At 37.7% G+C, this 23,182-nt stretch overlaps 2 protein-coding genes and 1 long non-coding RNA gene across 6 annotated transcripts in view; all 3 read left to right on the forward strand.

The window, feature by feature from the left end:
* LOC127062310 (uncharacterized) overlaps positions 1–13,502 on the forward strand; it is a 16,807-nt gene extending 3,305 nt beyond the window's left edge. The window contains exon 3 of the long non-coding RNA XR_007781116.1: positions 10,520–13,502. This is a non-coding gene — a long non-coding RNA (uncharacterized LOC127062310). The remainder of the gene's footprint in view (positions 1–10,519) is intronic.
* A 2,043-nt stretch (positions 13,503–15,545) lies between these two features.
* Positions 15,546–20,766, forward strand: LOC127062299 (thyroid adenoma-associated protein). Its single transcript, XM_050990254.1, has 14 exons — positions 15,546–15,833; positions 15,933–16,073; positions 16,136–16,756; positions 16,822–16,928; positions 17,002–17,311; positions 17,391–17,636; positions 17,721–18,086; positions 18,165–18,443; positions 18,556–18,753; positions 18,829–19,019; positions 19,089–19,635; positions 19,757–19,910; positions 19,983–20,242; positions 20,318–20,766. The coding sequence occupies exons 1-14, from the start codon at positions 15,672–15,674 to the stop codon at positions 20,636–20,638; spliced, it is 3,903 nt and encodes a 1,300-aa protein (XP_050846211.1). The 5' UTR covers positions 15,546–15,671; the 3' UTR covers positions 20,639–20,766.
* Positions 20,767–21,831: 1,065 nt separating this feature from the next.
* Positions 21,832–23,182, forward strand: part of LOC127062296 (uncharacterized protein CG43867) — a 107,255-nt gene continuing 105,904 nt past the window's right edge. For 3 of the 4 annotated variants that reach the window (XM_050990228.1, XM_050990230.1, XM_050990229.1), the window contains exon 1: positions 21,832–22,367. The gene's annotated coding sequence lies outside the window, so the exon portion shown is untranslated. The remainder of the gene's footprint in view (positions 22,368–23,182) is intronic. The other variant, XM_050990232.1, reaches the window with a different exon arrangement.

Here is a 23,182-nt window from a genome sequence, read left to right on the forward strand (position 1 = left end):
AAACAGCATGTATAACATAGTTTATCGAGTCTAATCCTTATCTATTACGAAACGCATCCCTCGTAGTCTTGTAGGATTTTTCAATGTTAAAGTGAATTCCGAGCTTAAAACACAACAACGTGAACTATACTATTTCCCTTAGCCCTCCCTCCCATTTTTAGCTTCTCTCTCCATCGAATGAAAAACGTTCGTCTATTATACGTTACTTCTCTTTAAATTGCACTTGCGATAAGCATTTCCTTGTATGTATGTATGTATGTGAGTGTGTACGTTTAACGTATATTTATCGATGCTCGTTCATTGAAAATGCGAATGACTTTAATGATTATGGTCGATCGTTAATGATCGGATAATAAAAAAAATAAAAAGAGAAGGAGAGCAATGGGAGATAAAAAAGGAAAGTTAGAGAAAGGTTTTGTACGAGTATATATACATACATACAAACATATATATTTACGCGCACACACACATACATGGTACGTGTCCCATGAAAGAGAGGATGTGTTCTTTCTCTCTCTATCTCTCTCTCTCTCTCATTCGTACAATACGTATACAGGCACGTATATGTTAGTTCTTTCCTTCTTCGACAACCTAATGCACGGTAGGCTACGATCCTTCAGATCGGCCAGACAGGGACGATATAGGTGGAATGTTAATTTCGAAAGGGGAGATAAACTGCTGCCGGATATAACAGGTGATAGAAAGGGAATGAGAGAACGAAAGAGAGACAAAGAGAGACAGAGACGACGATATCAATGAATGAAAACGTACTACACTCGCCTCGTGTTCGCCGTACTATTTGCCCGTTCATTCGTCTCTACTTTGGTATTTGCGGCTCTCAAAGTCTCAACGATAGGCGGCGGCGATGGCGGCGACGATGGTGGTTTGTCTCTCCTCCTTTCATTCTGAATTAGACACCGAATATTTGTGAGAACGAGACACTCGATATATTCACCGTTACCTTTCCTTTTCGTTTTGCCAAACTGTGAAAGCTAATCCACGTGGCACAGGATTTCGACAGGATACTACCGCCAATAGTTATCGTATTTCTTTCTACTCTGTTCTCTCAACAGTTTTATCTTTGGTTTTGTATTTTTTTTTTTTTGTATTTTTTTTTTGACGAGGAAAATCTCTCTCGAATTTTTGTTTTCCTTTCTTACTACAAACAGACAAAATTAATAAATAATTAAAATTCTTCGTTTTATGATTAATTAATTTATCCGATATTGCACGTCCCTCATCCCTTGGTAATCGTTATATTTTTAATCGAAATAAATTTCGCATTAATTTACTTAGACCGATCGAAAATATTTGCCGATTAAGAATAATCGTTCGCTAGTTTTAATGTCTGTTAACGAAAGCAAGCAAACAAGTAAGTACTTACGTACTGAATTTTTTCTTGTTGACCCGGCATCGATACTTATCGTTATTACGGTGAAGTCCATATCCGGTACTTACCGTTAGTATCGAATATCGATTGATACCAATGATGTTGACCAATAGCAAATGCACCGATATCGATGTCTATGACCGAGATAGCACGCTTTCCCTCTTGGTATCGTCTATCCGTTCAAAATCTAGTAACACGAAGCTTAGAACGCGACGCTGAAAAATAACGAGAAAGGTAGAAATTTTGTCTATCTATAATAGTAATTATTTTCTTGATAAATGTTTACCGGTTAAACCCATTATTATTATATTGTTCTGCGGAAATACGAACGGTATCTAAAACGAAGTCAACTCAAACGGGAAATTACTTTTCTGGAAGGTCAGAGAAATAAAAACTGAGAGATAAAAAGAGAGATAGAGAGAGAGAGAGAGAGAGAGAGAGAGCAAGGGAGCACCGAATGAAAATAAATTTCCTTGAAAAAGATTCTCGAGGGTAACAAGGTTTCTTATTTCTTAACACCCCTTAAATGACACCGTAACGCTCGACTTTTGTTTGAACTTGGAAATAGAGGAAATGAAAAGAGGGAAAAGAAAGAGAAAAAGAGGTTTGGTTAAAAGAGAGTAATGTCTATATTATAAATGACAAAAAAAGAAAAAGATGAAGAAAGAAAGAGAAATATATAACGAAGGTTCCTAGATGATATTAACGAGCTGATTGATTCTATTATTTTTCTTTCTTCATTTTTCTGATTCTAAAACTACAAGGTAGTTAGATGGATCCAAACTTTTGGTTTACCAAGAAACGCTTGGTACACCCCGTAGATAGCGATGGAAAGTAGAGAAATATGAAAGGCGATGTATTGGAAACATGAATGATTCACGGGCCAGTGTACGCACGCTTCGAAGGAGTATCGATAAGTGAAATGTAATGTGAAGTATAAGTCTCCACCTATATTTCTCTCTCTCTCTCTCCCTCCCTCTTTCTCTCACTCCGTATGATTTTTTTTATCGGTAATCCCTCCCAGAAAAAATTGTGCACATTTTCTCCATTCTCTCACCTTCCATTTCCCTATCTTTCAGTTACCTTCTTTCTCAAACAATACATAATTACATGCATTACAGGAATCGTTAAAACCCATTCATCCGTTCTTTCTTTCTTTTCCTCTTTGTTACTTTGTTACACCGACATCCTTTTTACACAACTATCCCTCTAATCGTTCATCTAGATGTAATTACACAAGAACGCGGATATACACCGATCGGTTTAATAATACAGAATAAAAATCATTATCGCTATTCGCCGTTCTCGTGTCAATATAAATCGTGTCGCGCCTAATACGAAAAGAAAGATTTTCCCAAAAGTTACGAGGCTTAATGGCCGCTCATAAGTTAAATCCCGAAGAAGAGTAGAACGTTCATATTCCGTCGATTAAATCGATATTCTTCGGGGAAGAGGATGAAGGAGGAGAGGTGTTCGGAGGAAGAGGGGGGGTGGTTGGTACAAGGATACCTCGTTCCCTTAACGATCGCACTAAATTTCTTCGGTCGTTCGTCGATACGATATGCATCTCGATTAGCGACACGTAAAAATATCGTTTGAAATTTCGATGATTGGATGGGAGACATCCAATCGAACGAAGGCGTATATCCATCTACAGTAGTGTGTGTGTGTGTGTGTGTCGGAGAATTGCGTGATAATTTTTTTCGTTCTTCCTTTATTACATTCGTTTCTTCTTTGTAAAATAAGATATAAGATTTTATGTAGCGCGAGAAGGAAGATCGAAGATCAAGAGCGACGATCAATAGACGCAGTGGTATCGGAAATATCGAAGAAAGAGATTTTTCTATTTAGAGTGATCGATAGTAACCACTTATGGGGCTTCCTACGTATTTCAGGATAAAGCTCGTATAGCTAGAATCGAGGTCAGTGGTAGCGATACCGATGACGATCTCTCATCTCGACGGTTGAGGAACGGCGAATAATAAGAAAATGAAAGAGAAGAGAAAAATGGATGATAAGAGAGGAGAGGAAAAGAGAAATTGTGATACGCGAAAGAGAGAGAGAGAAAGAGAGAGAGGTGAGCTATAAGAGACATTGTCTCAGGACGATCTTTGTAACGTTCTCTAGAGAAGGTTCTCTAAGAGAAGGAAAAAAAGAGAGAAAGAAAAAGAGAGAGAGAGAGAAACGGAAAGAGATATAGATAGATCCATCGTGTTGAATAATGCAAAAGAGGATCGCGTGGATTTTACAGTGGCTACATCCACTGGTAAAGCTAGCTATATGGTTTTATTCGAAACGACGGATATAAAACGCTGATCTCCTCTCTCCGTGTACTCGCGGATGCTACAAAAATCGTGCTTACGAGGCGTGATAACTCTCTCTCTCTCTCTCTCTCTCTCTCTCTCTCTCTCTCTCTCTCCTTCTCTATCTGTCTCTATCTGTCCCATTTTATTATTTATCACCCTCGTTTGGTGGTCAGACGGTAGAAAACAAGAGAGACTTCCGAACTAGTCCAGACAAATATTCATGGATCCTGAGTATTCCTGGCAAAGACGTATGTAGATCGGGATAGGAGGTATAACTGTTGAAACTACGTTCTGGAACGAACGAAACTCGAGTACTGTGCGGCCTCGTGAGAGAGAGAGAGAGAGAGAGAGAGAGAGAGAGAGAGAGACTCGTAATTAAATATACTGAACTAAAGCGGTGCATGCAAGAGCCAATATTCTATACGGTCGAACGAGAACGAGGAACGTTTTGTTCGTTTAATATCGACTCCCGAGGAAAACGCGTTGGAACGCGACAACCCACGTCGATTTTCCGCTAGGTTTTGTCCTTTCTTTTCGCGATTGCAATTGCAATTGCGTTTCCAATTGCGACAGGAAGGGAAAAACGTGCGCTCCTAACTAAATATCTAGCTGATACTCCGAGAAAAATCACTTTTATTCCAATTCGTTTATTTATTTGCTGCATTTTTTTTTCTTCTTTCTTCTTTTTAACTTTTAAAAAATAATCTGTCTCTTTCTTTTTCCCACGCAATCAAAAAATCGATTAAATGGGAATGAGAGATACGGGGTTGGAATTAGGGAAGAGTAGAGAGATATTACTGCGTATATTATTTTTTTTTCTTTTCTTTTCTTTTTTTTTTTTTTTTTTAATCTTTCAGGCGTAGTTACACACAAAAGACATTGGCTACCCACGTGACCGAATCTCCCGTCTCTGCGACGGAGACAAACAATGCGTCTGCGGCCGCGTTGGGCGCGGCCTAAATAATAGCGTCAGATATAGGTACTTACGTCTATATACGTATATGTGTGCATGCGCATTCTCTCTCTCTCTCTCTCTCTCTCTCTCTCTCTCTCTCCCTCCTTTCGTCTTTCTTGTACCCTCTCTTATACCACACATACGTAGATCGTAGGAGCGACACGTAATTATTACGACGTGTAACTCGATAGCACTACGTTCTACATACTGAACTATCGGCGCCGAGCTTTACGCCTACTGTTACCTTCTCTTTCTCTACCTTTCTTTATTCTATGTTTGACGTGATGTGTCAGTGTAAACATAGCTACATAAGTTAAATCCCCACATAGATATTCACATAAATATGAAACGGTTTCACGCACGCCCATTATTATTCATGTGATATCATACAAAGGTCAACGACTGATCGTTGAAATTTTTACGAATGATTTTTTTGTTTGAATCAACGTGGCCCTGCCACGTGTTCCTGATGGATCCTGAAACGAGATTAGGAAAAGTAAAAATAAAAAAGAAAAAAGAGGAAAGAAATAAAAGGAAAACCTATCAAAGGATTATCAAGATAACGAATGTAATTTTAACGACGAGAATGCAATTAAAGTCATCGTACCGTTAATGCTTGCAACCTGTCAGCAGAATTACGTGCTTGATAAATAGAGAGAGAGAGCTTTTCGAATGAAGTTCAGCCTACCGCAAAAGTTGAAAATTTCCTGACACGCCGAGTGGTACACGGTCGAGCGCGTTACCATCACAGACTACCATCACGGCTTTAAACTTTGATCATTACTTTCCCATAGAGAATTGTTTTAGCAACAATGCTCGATTATCGTTCGGTATTAATTGCGTCAATTTTCGATAATATTACATGACCAAAGGCTACGATCAGTAATCGATTTAATCGATATTAAATGGATACGCTCCATTTCTATTTACGTTTGAACGTGTATTTCATTTTAATTTAATACTTAATTCAGAGATCGTCTTACTTTTAGAATATTAATGTAAAATGTAGATCGAACAATCTCCCTCTCTCTCTCTCTCTCTCTCTCTCTCTCTCTTTTATATATATATAAAATCCGCCTGCCTCGTTTTTATTCAATTATTCCAATGAAAAAAAAAAAAAGAAAAGAAAAAAGAAAAAGATAGAATAATCCTGAACGTGGAAATGTGTACGAAAAAAAAAGAAACGAGGAAAAAAAAAGGGAAAAGCTTAAAAGAAATAACGAGTTCATCATCAACTATATTTATCGGGTTGGAGGGATAAGGGTGGAGAAGGAGGAAAGGAGGAAATTTGATCGTAACCAAGAAGTTTCGAGAAAAGTATTCTCGTTAACGAAGAAACACGATAATATTTGCTCGCCATCGTTGTCTCCATTCTGTCTTTTACATTTTATTAACGGAAAAGCTACGGAAATTAGTATCCAAAGTCGTTCGACTTTGAAAATGTCTTGTATAATAACTATAAAGTGAGAGAGTATATCTATGTACTTATGTAACACTATACGCGTTATATATATATGTATATATATATATACATATATATATATATATATATATATATATATATATATGAAATATAGAGGAAAGAGAGAGAAAGAGAGACGAGAGTGCTGTCAGAGACAGTTCTCGTTCGACGATCGTTAATCTCACTCAAGTTACGACAATGACGGATAGAGAAGTTTCTTCCTAAGACACCCGGTATACGTGTGTGTATATATCTATGTATATATGTATGTATATATATGAGAGCGAAGATACCGATAGGAACTTAGGATGCTGTTATTGTATTCGTGCGCGTGCTCACCTGGGACATGTCTCCGAAATGCTAAACTCGACTAAAGTTTTGTCAAAAGAGTAAATAAGTTGCATCTTCCGAATTCATTTTCTGTTATTGTTTTTTATTCCTCCATTTTTCTTTCTTTTTTTTTCGTATTAAAACAAAAATCTTATTCCTCTTCGTATCGAATAGTTTTATGAAATTAATTCTTCGTCCGCGGTAAATTCTTTTTAATTCCTTTTACGTTAAAAAAAAAATACAGATTGAAAACAAAATAAAAAAGGAAGAAAAGGGATCTGATTCGTTTTAGAAATTCAGGCTTTGCGTCCACGCGTCACTTAGTGACGATCGGATGAAATCATTAATTCCCATTGTGAATCGATATGGAAAGGAAAGGAAGAAAAAAGAGAGAGAGAGAGAGAGAAGGAAAAAAGAAAGGAAGAAATAAAAAGGTGAAAGAATAACGCGGAGATAGATTCGAGAAGAATAGAAAACTGGAGCGGAAAAAATGCGGTTCGTGATACGCGCCTCTAGTTTCAGAATATTTTTGATCATCAGAATATCAGCGATATGTCAGAATTATTATACTTTTTATTTTTCTTTTTTTTTTTGCAGACAAGAAAGAAAATCAATTTCTTTCTTTTTTTTCCTTTCTTTTTCTATTCTTTCCAATACGCTCATATTTTTTAATCGATCCTGTTGAGATTGGGGAATAAAAAGAAGGAAAAAAAAGAAAAGAAAAAGAGAAATAATAAAAAAAGAAAATAAGGAACATAGCGAAGAATGAAAGGATGGATAAGTACGTAACTAGTTTTACGGATCGACGAGTCCGATTTAGAGGTAGAATCGAAATCGTCCTTCGAATTCGTGCTTTTTCCTTTCCTTTTCTCGTCGTACTAGACAAATAGAGAGAAAAAGGCTTGATCTATAGATCCTTTTGTACATGTATGTATGTATATACGATAATAGATACATCGAGAGGTAATATCGTAATATCGTGTTGCCGGATTTGAAAGCACGTGTACCAGTGTCGCTCGACCATCCATCCATCTATTCTCCTCCCCTCTCTTCCCCTCTCCATTCTCATTCCTTCTTCTCTCTTCATCCTCATCCTCGTCCTTATCCTTTTGTTTTTACTCTACCTTTTTTCCTATCGAAGCTGCAGGATTACCAACGAATACGAATACCCATACGAATTTCTACAAACGATCGATAAAATTCGCTCCAGGGGAATCCAAATTTGCTTGCGTTTCTTTACGATAGAGAAAGCTTTTCCGCAATATCACTGACGTTACTTCAGAAAAATCAAACACGTCGAACTAGAGTTTGATAAAATGTAGAAGAGAAAAAAGAAGAAAAAGGAAAAGAAGGGAACGGACGCTTTAATACGAAGCTGAAGTTTTCTCGGCCATTGGTAAACTTCCCTTCGAAGGTAGTAATCAAGAATAGATATCTATCGAGTTGAAAAATCTTGATGAAAGTAAAACATCTCTGGGACAGATATGAAAAAAAAAAGAGAAAGAAAGATAGGAAGAGACGCGAACAAAAAAAGTATGAAAGAAGATCCTCATCGTTGGGATCGATCGAGCGTTCTATATCTCGATATAACTTTTTTATCTTCTTTATTATCGAAGAGGTATTGGATTAAATTAAAAAAAATAAAATAAAATTAGGAAAAAAGCGAAAAAGAAAAGAAAGAAAAAGAAAGAAGAAGAAGAAGAAGAAGAAAGGAGAAAAAGGAGAAAAATAAAAATGATCTTTTTACGTCTGATTCTCGGGAAATTTCAAACGCGACATTCTTTCTGGACGCTCAACCCTCCGTTGCTTTTCACGTAACATAGTGCTCCTCGGAGGGAGACACGGATTTATATCGTCGAGGCTGGCTCTAGCGTCTCCTTTTTCCGTGTCTCCAACTCGAATAAGCCGGCATTAACGCGACTCGCAACGAGTAGCCTTCCACGCGGGTAATCCTCGTGCCTGCAAAGGTCCGACAATTTACACTTACGCTCGAGAACGAATAATAGTGTTTATGTATACGTGTGTCATCGTGTGTGTGTGTGTGTATACGTCACCGACCCTCGGGATATCTCAACGATTATGCTTACCCTCTTTCGATCTGTCCTTCTTGCGCTCGCAAATTTGTCTCTGTTTCTCTTCGAGACGACTTATGATCTTGGTAAGAGAGAAAAAAGGGACAAAAAAATAAAAGAAGATATATATATATGTATGTATATATATATATATATATATATATATATATATATATATATCCTCTCGAGAACATTTTCCAAACGATTCCTGTTGTTAACGTAAGAAAAAATAAAGGGGGAAACATTAAAACTGATTAGTCGATTAGAGACTTGAACGTTTTAATTTAATCCGCGCGTAAACGACCGACGCGACACCGTTATACTCGTAAATCTTAGAAACGAGATCTTCTATCCGAGAGAGATTAAACCGAGTTAGATATTACGAATTTTTCGAGTATAATTAGGTACTCGCAACAACGAGTAACGAGGGAAAATCTTTGCATAATGGCCACCAAGAGCGTATCCGTCGTAAAATCGTTTATAACGCACTATAACTGAATGCGTTCTTCCGCGAACAAATAAATATGATAAATGCATCTTCTCGTTTCGCAAGTACATAGGATTTGCATCCGCCCTCAAACACAAACACACGCACACCCGCGTATCTAAGAATGGCTCTGAAAAACCAAGGAATACATTTAAAAGGTATTATTTTCACTCGTGGTATCCGTCCACTTCTCATTTACACAAACTTTTTATCTTTCCCTGTCGAAAGTTCTCCGAAGAATCTCACGGAAAACTGGAAAAATGTGGAACGTTTCCGTGCTAAAGTTTACTCCCGATAAGTTTGTAATTCGAGCGATTTAGAAAAACGCTTCTATCTCGTGGAAAAGAGAAAAGTTTCTTTCACGCTGAGGAGATAGGAATTTTTTTTCTTTTCTTTTTCTTTCTTTCTTTCGCACGTTCCTACGTTCGTTCAAGTTCCTCGACGACTATGTATTTCAAAATTACGTGTCCTCTTCGAGTGGTTCCAATAAGAATGACTAATCAATGAGAGGACATATACCGAAATTGTGTTTGTGCATTCGATCGCTCATCGATCGGCCTTTACTCCAATGTAAATTTCGACCGTCGTCTCGTGGCGAATTGTTGACTTGCTGAGAAACAACAAAGCATCTCCTTTCTCTCTCTCTCTCTCTCTCTCTCTCTCTCTCTCTCTCTCTCTCTCTCTCTTTGTCCTTTCTCTATCACTCTTATCACAAGTACCAACTACCTATCTAGCTACCGACCTACCGGTATACCCTTCGTCTACACGCTGGACGAACTATTAAACTTCGACGTTCAAAGTTTCTCATCGTTCGTCCCTATAATCCATTATAAATAAGAGAGAATATTGCTTAACTACAGGATACACTCCAGATGGACTTTTAGATTTGTACAGATTCGATGGCCAGCCGATAAATAGCTTCCTTAAGAATCGGGATAATCGTTGAAACGGCTTTCGAAGGCTCTCCTGATCTTAATCCTCGGACTCCTTTGGAAACATTTTAAGTAGTAAGGAAGATGCGGTAAAGTAATTTAAAAGTCGTTATAAAAGCACTTACCCTAATGGAAAGGCAAATAGGATTTTGGAGAGCGTCGAGTTTGCATCGGTTGAAAGAAAAGGAATCGTATGTTTTCTTTTTGTTTTCTTTTTTTTTATTCTCTTTCTTTTTTTACTCCTTCCTTAATTCCTTTTTTTTTGTTTTTTTTTTTCTTCTAAGCACATTAACGATCTCTTGGAAGGGAAAAGAGTAGGATGATGATGGAAAGCTCGCTACTCCGATGTAAAATGCCCCAGGTCGTTCGAACTTTCTTCCTTTTTTTTGTTTCGTTTCTTCTTTTTGTTTTTCATGTTTTCTTTTCTTTTTCATTTTTTTTTTTCTTTCCTTCTTTTCGTGCGTTTTTCTTTTTCGCAAAAGTTGAAGTAGCGAGGAAACGTGCGTTAAATGAAAATTGGGAGAAAGTAAGTAACTAAGTAAGTAACTAAGTAAGTAAGTAAGTAAGTACGTGTTTCCTTTGTAGAAGCCACGAAAAAGAAAATGAAAGAGAAAAAGAAGAAGCAGAAGAAAACGAAGAAGAAGAGGAAATAGAAAGAGATGTTAAAAGATGGAAGGATAGCACCGAAAGTTCTCGTCGTTTATGTCCCCTTTTCGAACTCGTAAAGAGTCAGCAGCGTGAAGAGGTTAAAGGAGCATGGAATACGTGTTCGAAAGAGATAAATACATGGACGGAGAGGAAAGAGAGAGAGAGAGAGAGAAAGACAGAAAGAGGAAAGAAGATGACGATACGTCATGTCTAACGCGTCATAAATTCGTCGCGATGGAACATAAAAAAGAAGGCACCGTCCTTTATATCCATATAGAAGAGGAAAAGTTTTTTCACTCGAAAGCTTGAAAAAAGACAAAAATAAAAAAAAAAAAAGAAAGAAAAACACCACGAAAATGGTAAAGAAAACGAAATCGTGGCACGATTTTCATACAAGAGAGGTCACCTTTTTTTTGCGTTTTCGAACGAGCCACCCGAGTATGCGTGTTCGACGAAAAGAAGAAAAAAGAAGAAAGGAAATAAAAAAAGAAAATCACACGAACCCTCGGTTGATTCGGCGTACATATTTTTTTTTATAAATATCAAGGAAAGAAACACAAGTCCTGGCGGATTAATAATAAATAAGAGCGTAGCGAGTCGGTTGGAATACTGAATGAATTTTAATATTTCGCGTAGCGGTTGAAAAAAAAAAAAGGAGAAAAAAGGAAACGGGAGAACAAGAGATGTAGCTTTTTCGTAACTGCCAGGCTTTATTATTTCAACGTGCAACAACAACAGCAACAACAACAACAACAACAACAACAACAACAACAACAACCATGATGATGACGATGATGACAATGGAAGGCGAACACATAGCAACGCGAGCAAAATGTCACTCCAACGTTCCAATTTCAATTTCCTCCATTCTTTTTCATTCGCGTTGAAAAATTCATTGTAGAGGATGGCATTATCGATACGAATTGGGATGCACGAATCCAATGTCGTAGATCAAGGAACAACGACGAATAAATTAATTTTAATAAGATATAATTTATACATTAAAGTATCAATAGAATCAGAAGCATAAGAGTAGCAGACAAAGAGAGAGAGTGCGTAGGAGAACAGATGATACCACTGTTACAAGTTGCTAATTGTGACGCAAAAGGGGCTTATCATCGATAATTGATAATAAAATTATTGTACAAGGTAGGACACTCGTCGACACGGTATTCTCCAAAGCGTCAATCTATCTCTTCCTCTCCTTTCTCTCTCTCTCTCTCATGTACTCGTTTACCCGTACATCATCGTCTACAAAACGTTCATGACGTCGATGAATCGTTTTGCTTCTAGCGCGAACGCATTTTTTCTCACGGAGATTGACATATTGACTGTGAATCAAATCGTTGAATTGAATTGCCGGTGATTGCGATGCATATAACATAAACCATTCGAATCGACCGAGTTTCGACGAGGCATCGTAAAAATCAATATCGAAATTATGTGACAGACATGAGAGAAAGACAGAGAGATAGATAGAGAAAGAGAAACAGAGAGAGAGAGAGAGAGAGAGAGAGATAGTCAACGATAGGACAGTCCCGCGATATTTTTTATTTTTTTTTTTTTATTTTTTTCCTTTCTTTTTATCCATTTTTTCCCTCCCTCCCCTTCTATTTTTCTTCCATATTTCCCGCTTTTGTTATCCGGAATCCTAGCGATTACGAATCGACCGATCGATTGATCGTATTAATCGCACGAAAGCGTCGCTTATCGCTCTCTAGCGTGACATAGTTTCTCCATAGGATTTATATATATATATGTATATGTGTGTGTGTATATGTGTCCGTATATATATATATATATGCATAGTTAGAGCTGCGAATCACGGTCCATCATAATGCATTATCTCTCATTTCTACTATACCCTCATAATACAAAGTGACGCGCTTCCTTATATCGTAGAATAGTATAAGCGGGGCTTATACGATAATCTCGTAGACATTCGCTTCCGCCTGTGATCCATCCTTTCTCATGGATCATGGATCGTGTTCGCTATCGATCATACGTTTACGACTTACGCATTATACTAATCGTTTCCTTCCTAACCTAAGGATATTAGTCATTTCTATGTATATTTAAATATAGTCGTTGGTACGATGCGTTTTCTTTACTTTTAAGTAAAGTAACGAAAGAAAAAAAATCACACGTATACACAGACACGCGCACATGAACACACATATACCATAGAAGCAACCATAAAGAAAGATCGAAGTTGTAAGACTCTTGTAGGATATTTTTGACAACGCAGCCCTTTGGATTTAATCGTCGGGAGTCCCCGATTGCCGTGGAAGCCTTGTGACTCGGCCCGTTAATTGGATTTGACAGGAGGGGCAGCAAATTGAATTAGCAGACGATTCCCGGTTATTTACGTGTGTCAGGCAATTCTCCGTTGAACGCGTCAAGAGGGGTTCGGACTTTACGTCCGATATGCTGTGCTTTGAGAGAGACGGATAGAGAGAGAGAGAGAGAGAGAAAGAGAGAGAATAGTGCTCGTTCGATGCTGTACCATGGATGAAGTGTACCGCTACCATGGACCAGTCTCGTTAATCTAATATACAAGGTGTCTTTCTAGTAACATGTTGGATTTCAGTGATTCGTATCAATAAACTTGCTTCTTCCCAATATATCAAACATAGTAGTGTTCCCCATAAATCCTGTACGATTTATTCTAATAACAAAATCCATAAATATAATCCGACAAATCTTAAGAAAATTATTTGATACTTCTCGTGAAACTTAAAAGTTTTAATTAAGACCCGCACTCGAGTGACCTCCATCGTCTGTCAGGAGGAGGACGATGAAAAAAAAAAGAAAAGGTGAAGTTAAACAAAAAAGAACAAAAGAAAGAAAGAAAAAAAAAAGAAAAAGAGTAAAGCAAGTAAGTACTTATCGTCGCGCGAGCGATCACCTCGATTACAAAGAATACGTATAACAGTAGAACAAAGTTTCTCAAGAGAGCGTGTGCTTGTTCTTTCGGTTAGAGGATAAGAGAAGAAAGAAGGTGAAGGAAGGAGAGAATTTGTCGAAAGGAAGGAAGAGAATGCTCGGAAATTCCCTGGGATACTTCCCATGAAGATATGTAATTAAAGCAACGAAAGACCGACGGATTCTTGCGCAACAAGCAAAGATCGATCTTTGCCCTCGAAGTATAAACGTAATAGAATAGAACGGAAGAAAATTCATCTACGTACTCGCTTATATACATACATTGAACGTTCAAATAATAACTCATTGTTTTACTCTCGTTATTCCATAAGCACTGTAATAAATTTTGTCAGTTTTCCGTGATAAATAAAACGACAGAATTCCGATCGTAAAACGTCGTCCTTTCTCTTCTCTCTCTCTCTCTTTCTTTTTTTTCTTTTTCTTCTTCTTCTTTTTCTTTCTTCCTTCTCTTTGCATAGCATTTCATTTACTATTTTTTAATTTACTAATCTTTTCCAGTAAGGAGCTCGATACGATATAAACTCGAGCAAATGAAAAAAAAGGAGAGAGAGAGAGAGAGAGAGAGAAAAGTATACATCCTTGGAAAAGGGTCCTTAGAAAATAGAACGAGATGAAAGCGAATCTCTTGAGTAAGGAGAACGAGCTCGTGCAAAATGTGCACGCAAACTCTTTACACGTATTTCTCTATTACATTTTAAAGACTTCTTCTCTGAGGAAAGGAAAAGAGAAGAGCGTAAAGATGAAAGCGATTCGTGAACGTAATAATTTCGCTCGCGTAATGTCACGCGAATGAAATGATGTTTCGTACTCTTTTTAGCTTAACTAATGATTATACGGATATAAGATAATTAAGACTTGGGGGAAAAAAAAAAGAAAAGAGAAAGAAAAAGAGAAAAAGAAGGAGACAGAAAGAGAAAAAGGAAAAGCCACAAATAAACATAATTACGCGGATAGAAGATTAAAGCGATAGTTAGTCTGTTTGTAATTAGATTGTATGACGTATAACCATCGAGAATTTCTCGTCGAAATGCATTTACGAATAATATTCAATGTCCCATGTTTGCTTACATAGAGATTCGGTGTGTATATATATACATATATATCTATATATATCATATTATTCTGTTAATTAGCTGGGTTGCATCATTTGATGCATCGTAAATATTACATGATTACCCTTGCCTTCTGACCAAATATATACTCTATGTACTGATAAATGTGTTGATTAATCGCATTTAATAAGTTTTTTTTTCCTTCTTTTATTCCGTCTCTTTCTCTCTCTCTCTCTCTTTCATTCTGTCTCTCTTTCTCTTTCTTCCTTTTTTAAACTCAATGTTTCAAACAAATTTTCGACAGTTATTAATAAATATCGAAATATATGAGTTTACCGAGGAACGTCGAAGACGGTAAAAAAGGCTCCTAATTAAAGGGATGAATAAAGAAAGACGGTTGAGATGAGTGAGGTTTAAAGAAAGGGAGAAAGAAAGAGGAAAAAACGGAAAGAAAGAGAGAAAGAAATACGCTCGGTTACACAATAAGGCACTGGTGCAGTTAAAATTAGTCTCAAAGAATTTGAAGGCTATAGAACGTATTCGCGAGGTCGTTGCCCGAAATATTTTACTTGTATATATGTATATTTATTTTTTCTCTCTTTCCTTTCCTTTTCAATTTTTTGTTTACCTTTGGTTTTTATTTTTTCTTTCTTCTTTTTTTTTTTCTTTTTCTTTTTACTTCCACCTGCAAAATTTCTCTAGAGAGATTCTCGAACAATAGGAGAGATTATCAAAATAAATTTCATTTTTTTATTTTTTTCCGTTTTAATTAATACTTAGAAATTTTCTTACGTTGTCATTGACGATTATTTATAAAGTCAGAATTTAATTTTTCATTTGTTCTTTATTGCGGATATTTGTAAGAGATAATTTATTTATTTATTTTTTTTTCTTTCTTTCTTTTTTTAATGCGTTTAAGATGTCGCTAGTGATTGGATGAACGAGAAGAAAATATTATAGTAGATGACGCTAGTGAGTCATTAAGAAGGTCCTGATAATTATGTAGTTCCAAAATAAACACACGATCTTTCCTACATGTGGTCTAACCACGAGTTCATTCTTTCGATTTGTAATCAAATGAAACGAAAAAAATGACTGAAGAAGATTTAAATAAAATACTTACCGATTTACGAGTATCGAAGAAAAGCGGTGAATTAGATAACCATGAAAAGTTTGTTAACCAACAGGATAAATGGAGAAATACGATAGATTATAGTGTGTTAGAAACATGTGTCAAACATTACAATGAAGGTGTATGTATTTCTTTTTTGTTTACAATTTTTCGATGATTAATTAATCTGACATACAGGGATACGTTCACACGTATGTATAAATGTATATATATATTGTAGGTTAGATTGGACGCCCTCGCTCTTCTCGTTGAATCCAAGAAGAGTACATTAAAATTTACCAATGCCGAGTTGGATATTATATTTTTATTTCTAATGTATAATCTTGAAGAGAAGTTTGAATATGTATCTCTTGTTATGAAGGTAAGAGTCAAGTATTATTTACAAATGGCAAATAATTTATTTCTATAATTTTGTTCATTCAGGCTTTAAAACGAATAAAGGATAGCTTAAATGTTATGAAAAAAAAGTTAGTGCAACAATCAAAAACTAAGCTCTCTGATTCGTCTGAAAAAACAGATGATGACAAAGCTTCTTACAAAGTTGTTCACGAGATAGAAGTGTATAATGCATTCTTTTTAAATTTAAGAGACCTGTGCGTAAACAATCTATATCCGGATGCTACGTATTCTCGTAGAAAGAATAGTTTGCAAATACTCTGCATAATGTTAGAATTTTTAGACCACGAATTCAGAGATATTACTTGGAATTCTAAACAAACAGAAAAAATATTTATGTGCTTGCTATTGGACAAGTACGAGACCAATAAAAAGATGGCTTTTAGAATATTGAAATCTATCAATCCAATTATTTTGGGTTTGGATGCAGAAAATCGTCTTTGTGAAATGATTAACGTCGCAACCGACCTGGGTAATAGTATTAGACCGATAGACAGTATAACTGCGGCATACATGTTTAAAATTTGTATGCTCTCGCCTTTGTTACAAAACGTCCTCTGCGAATATTATAACATGAATCAGTTTCCTAATGGAATTGCGGAATCCCATATTTTGCAGTTAATATTATTTCTAATAAAAAGATTAGAGGTATGCATCGCGTCGTATCATCGATCATACATTTCTTGTTCGTTTATCCCAAAATTGTATTATAGATATCTCTGATGGCAGCAAAAGAAAATATAGTAATGGCAGTTACGAAGTATTCTCTTTACGGCTATCTCTTTTGTTTGAGAAGTTTGTTATCAGATTGCGACTTGAGGTATTTATAAATTATTTTTCATTTACTCCGTTGAAATACGTTGTTATTCCATATGCATTAAAATTTGATGTAGTATTGTAGGTACAGAAAAATTATGGCAAGAAACAATTTCTAAGCTCATATCGATGTGCTTTGAGCTGAATAAAGTAGTTTCGGTAATAGTGAACAATTCATCCCCCGAGGGGCACTTACCAATGGATTTGAGTCCACATACTACAAACGGTTTATTTTTTAATCCAGAGAAGGAAATAATAACTCCACAAATGATACTTCTTTGTTCATGGCGTACGGTAAAAGAGGTCAGCCTTTTGTTCGGACAATTGGCGATTAAATCAACCATATCTAATCACAATGCGTCGGGGGAACTGTTGACTGAAAATCAAGTAAGACAAATTAGGTCATTGTACTTTCTACGATAAATTCATTGTCTAGTCGTTGAAATATTTTACTTTATCCCGATAGATTATTCAAATAGGGGAACATCTAGTCACTCTTCTTAGCGAAACAAAACACAGAGGTGCGTTTGAACAAGCGTACGTTGGTTTTAATCAATTATGCACTCGTTTATGGCGCATAGAGAATACTACTTTAAATCAATTACCGAAACTTTGGTTACACCAAATTTTGTTAGCGATAACTGGCCTATTGCCAGGCAATTTTAAATTTTGTGCAACCAGAAGAAGCGCAGGAGTACCGTTTATGGTTCAAGTAAGTTTCTTGATAAACGTATGCTCACTTTAAAAGAAAAAAAAACTCATATGTAGTACATCGTTTCATCTGATTATTTTACAGGCACTCGTTTCTACCGAACCTAGTATTCAATACAATGCCAATATCTCGGCATTGCACTCCGTTATGAAAATATTGTTAGGATTTACGGAACTCGAAGATAACGTAAACGTTTGGAAGGACATAAAACGTGTGGTTTATGAGAAAACTATATTTTCGGAATTCGAAAATTTTATCGATCTATCGAGAACAGATATAAATGAAAGTTTATGCGAGGATAACAAAATACAAGTTACTGAAATAAAAATCCATGCTTTGAACATTTTGAGAGCTTTGTTCAGACACTCTCCGCTGGGAGATTCCGTTAAAATTTTTATCGCCGATGGTGTAATAGCGGCATTCAAAAATTACGATGGAAAATCTTGGGCAGTAAGAATTTTTTACGACAGCTATTTTCTCGTCCCTATAAAACTTGACGATTAAAGTTTTCCCAAATTTTGTCGACAGGAACGAAACGCAGCAACTTTGTTGTTCAGTGCACTGATCATTCGAATTTTCGGTGTGCAAAGAACGAAAGATCATATCAATCTAACGACGGACAACAAAATGACCGGTAAAATATTTTTCGAAAAGTATCCCAGTCTATTGCCGTTCATGCTGGACGAATTGCAAACTTTCGTATCTATCAACGAGAGTCTAATAAAACCAAACATACAATCGATTTTGTTGTTACTCTCGCGATTGTATCTCAATTATAATTCTGACGGAGACGACATCAATTGGAAGGTCTCTATAAATTGTTAAGAAAAAAAAATAGATAAATAAATAGATAAATAAATAAGTATATAATCTAAATTGCGCGTAACGGAAACACGTAAGGATATACATGTGATTTTAGATTGACGAATTCATTCATTTAGTTTCTCAATGTGCCAAGTCACCTGTCTGCAAAACTCGCGAATTGGCAGCCAGAGCCCTCGTACCACTGATGACAGAAACGAGCGCTACCAATATTATTAAAAAATTGTTTGAAGTGGTAGCTTCTGGACAAGTAAATCATTTGTCATTGAACGCTATACACGGTTACATGTTACAGGTATGTCTACAAACGTTTCCCACGTTCCGTTATAAAATTTGTGTCTATTGTTATAATCTATATCGTTTCTACTAGATCTTGGAAATAGTGAAAAGGCTAAGAGTTATAAAGCGAAAGTTAACGTCCACGGATCTTTGCTCGTTTTTCGAAGGTACAATATGGATTTTAAGGAACTTGGAGATAGATAGCAACGGTCCAGTCTGCTTTCCATTAGCTACCGCTTATTTAGATATGATTCACGAATTACTTAAAGCGGATTATAAGATGTGAGATATTCAGTTAATCGGATCGCTGATTTATTAACAAACATTTGAACGTTTCTTTTTCGTTTGTAGGATTACGAATACGATCTTGTTAAATATATCCAGTACATTGAAGCGACACGTTTTAGAGCATAACATATTAAAACAGGCACCGAGTCAAGAAATCTATAAAGTTTCTGCTGTTAAATTAATCGTTTATATAGGACAGAATTATATGTTTAATATTACGGCTAGAATACATCTTCACATATTAAACGTACCCGAACCCGAATTGCAAACGATCGCTTGGTCGACGATCATAGAAGTTATAAAAGGTGCTACTTGTCCTCACGAAAAAAGATTGTTGAACGATCGGGCGATCGACGTAGCTTGCAATTCCATATCTTATCTTCCCAAATATAATCCTGAATTGCAAGATGCGATTTTTGATTTTCTTTACGCGAGCTTAATGTTTATGGACAAATCTTTGGCGACGGAGGATCACTACGACAAACAAGAAATTTGTAATCTAGTCTTGAACAAGATGAGAATTAATAATCAGAGACATAGTTATTGCAAAAGAAATAGTTACTTGAGATTGCTTGGTAAATCTTACAGCACTTTGCATTGCGAGTTGAAGGTAGAAATTATTCAAAATACGCTTTAAAATAAATTGATGAACGATTGACTATGTATATATAATATGTATGTGTATATATATATGAACGTATGTATATATGTATGTGTATATCTGATTTAAGGACGATACAATTTCGGTAGAGTGCACAGAAGACGTTTATAGTAACTTCTGCGATAATTCTTGGATCGGTACTTTAGAAGAGGATTTCAGAAGGTCCGTCTTTGAAATAATGTATCAACTTTATTACACGAACACGGACGTTAGCCGGCAATATTGTAAGTACTTGGCGATAATACTCTATTATTTTAATTTTAGGAACGAATAATGAAATTGTTTCGATTTTGCAGCACCGCTGTTAGAATGGTGGACGACTGTCTTACAATTATTGGTAGACGATAACTTGGAAGTAAGAAAGGACGCATCTCGATTAGTTTGTAAAATCGAATCGAACGGTGCACTGGAATGCGTATCTGCGATGGTTCAAACATTTTTCGAACAATTTTATAATATCGTTGGTACGAAATATCCGAGCGTTGCGGTAGTTGCGTTATTTTGTTGGGGTATATCGTTATCTGGTAACATGGATTACGAAATGGACGAGACCGATGTAAGTAAATATCGCGTTACGTAAGATCGTCGTCTGTTAACAAGATTCGATTACAATAATTATTTTAAAAATTAGGTATTCAACAAGTGTAAGAATTACGACTGTTTCGAGCCAGTGCAATTATCGAATACGTGCGTGCAATTCATAAAGGTGATAACCAAACGTTATTCTCTCGACAGTCCGTTACCAGTGGATGCCATGCGTTGGTTGACCTTTCACCTAAATCTAGATCTAACGAAGGCTACGAGCTTTCGTAAGCTGGTATCGTCATACGGCGATTACGTACCTGTTATTGAAAAGCAACTACGTGATATCTTGGATCCAACTTATAAGGACAAACTCCTTCAGATTTTGGCATACGAAAAATACGCTTCGTTACATTCCCAGGAATGTTAGTCGTTAAAAACAGAGATTTAATGTAATAGGCTTAAGTAAGGCGCATTAGATATCCATTAGATATTTCGGCTAGTTTGACGGAGAAATGGCAAATAAAGGATAATTTTCCAAAGTGCGTTCAATCACGATCGAACGTATTTATTCTAAAAAAAAGTTCACTTTTCAATTTCATGATAATAATAATAATAATAATAACAACAACAGTAACGATAACAATAACGATAACAATAGCGATAACAATAAAAAGAAATATGGAGAGCGGGAGAAGCGCGATGGTAGAAAGCGATAAAAAAAAAAAAGAAAAAAAAGAAGATGAAAAAAAGATACGCGACGAGATAATCGATTCTCGATACAGGAAATTGACGTTATCGATAGCGACGACGGATCGAATTACCGTCTAAACTCGGTAGAGGGTGCGACTAAAGGCGTGTTCCCTCTCCCTCCCATCGTCGTTAGCTGTCTCACTCAATTGCCGCGCTCGTCGCGTGTCGACGCTAGCGTCGCGGCTGGCCGTCCGCGTACTCCGGTCGTGTGTAATTTCGTGTCCTCCGTTAGATCGGCTGGTCCGCCCGTATAATTTTAACGCTTTTTTTTTTTCGCGCCTCCTAGCGCGCGAGTGACCTTCGTAGAGGAGGAAGACTCCGCGATATATCTCGTAGACGTCAAGGACACCGCAAAATATCGTACGACATTTGGTGACAGCGGGAAGGAAAGAGGGAAAGCCTTTGGGAAGAGGAGTTTTCTAGTGGCACAACATACATGTATATACAACAGGGTAGAGAGAGTAGTGTGAAATAGTGTGCGTAGTCGAGTAAAGTGAACGCGATACGAGAAGGCGACGACGAGGACGAGGACGAGGACGACGACGACGACGACAACGACAACGACGACGACAAGGACGACGAGGACGACGACGACGACGACGACAATAACAACAACAACAAGGAATACGACGAAGACGGAAAAGAGAACAAAAATTAGAACGAAGATAACGATATCTTTCACGACGGCGACGGCGACGGCGACGGCGACGGCGACGGTGACGGTGTCGGCACGCAGCACGCACGCACGCGTAGAGGAAGGGCAACAAATAAGAGGAGGAGAAGGAAGAGAGGAGGGAGGAGGTGGTGGTGGTGGTGGTAGCAGTGGAGGAGGGGGAGGAGGAGGAGGAAGAAGAAGAGAAGGAGAAGGAGGAGGAGGAGGAGGAGGAGGAGGAGAGGAAGAAGGAGATCATCTACCGGTCGGACGATCGGTCGGCGGCGACGGTCGTCGTCGTCGTCGTCGGGCCGCCGACGGCAGTGTACTAGTATTAGTAATAGCAATAATAATAGCAGCAGCAGTAGTAGCAGTAGTAGCAACAGCAACAGCAACAGCAACAGCAGCAGCAGCAGTAGCAGCAGAAGCAGCAATAGTAGTAGTAGTAGTAGTATTAGTAGTAGGTGCTGGTGGCAGCAGTAGTGGTGCTACTAGTAGTGGTCCTCCTAGTGCTCCTCGTGCTGGTGCTCCTAGTGGTGGTGCTCTAGTGGTTGTGAGCAGACCGTTGTTGCCGTTGCTGCTGTTCTTCGGCCGACGGTGCGTATCTACGCCAGGCATGGAGCGCCGGACTCAGTGCGCCCGTTTCAAATCGTTACGAGCCGTTACCGCAGACTCCACGTCGAAGTAAGGAGGAGGAGAAGGAGAAGGAGAAGAAGAAGAAGAAGAAGAAGAGAGAAAGAGAGAGAGAAAGAAGGTGAGTCGCCACAGAGAAAGAGATCGAATCGGTCGACGACTCCTCCCCTCTCCTCGTCCTCCTTCTCCTCCTCCTGTCCCTTCCGTCCACCGTACCTACCCCCTCTCCTCTCCTCTCCTATCTCTCCTCTCTGCGTCCTCCCTCGCTGGAGAGGTCTTGACCCACTTGCGTCTATCTTCTGCGAGCTGTCATCCCTCTCGCGTTTTCGCGCCTATTTCGCGCGATCGAAAGAAAGAGAGAAAGAATCAACGATTCTCGCGACGGTTTATGGTAAACTACGATCGACGACGACAACGACAAACTCCTCGTCTCTGTCACGCTAAGAGGGGGCAGAGAGAAAGAGAGAGAGAGAGAGAGAGAGAAGTGAGCGTAGGGAGGTAGAAGCAAGCTGGAACGAGTTTGAAAACTAGCAACGCCGGTCCGACGGACATCTGCGATTCCTAAAGTGCGTCCTTTCCAAACAGGGAATGTTAAATAGCCTTCGCGCTTGATCGACTAACGGAGCCTTCTCGAATGATCTTTCTTGACCCAACTTCTCTCTCTCTCTCTCTCTCTCTCTCGCTCTTTCTTTCTCTGGTTCTAAGTCTGTCTCTGTCTTTCTTTCTGCTCGTAGAAAGGGTCATCGATCTTTCGAAATCGTTTCTCGTCCACGCCTCTCGTTTCAAGGACGTTCGTCTATCTATCCATCTCTGTCCTTCTGTCTCTGTCTCTCTCTTTCTCTTTCGAGAAGGCTGATGCCTCGGATCGAGTTTTGCTTACGTTATATTACATTCCGTTGTTATTACAGGAAAACTTTCGACGAAGAGAAAGAGAAA

The sequence above is a fragment of the Vespula vulgaris genome, chromosome 3 (assembly GCF_905475345.1).
Source record: "Vespula vulgaris chromosome 3, iyVesVulg1.1, whole genome shotgun sequence".
In the NCBI taxonomy this organism is placed as follows: Eukaryota; Metazoa; Arthropoda; class Insecta; order Hymenoptera; family Vespidae; genus Vespula; species Vespula vulgaris.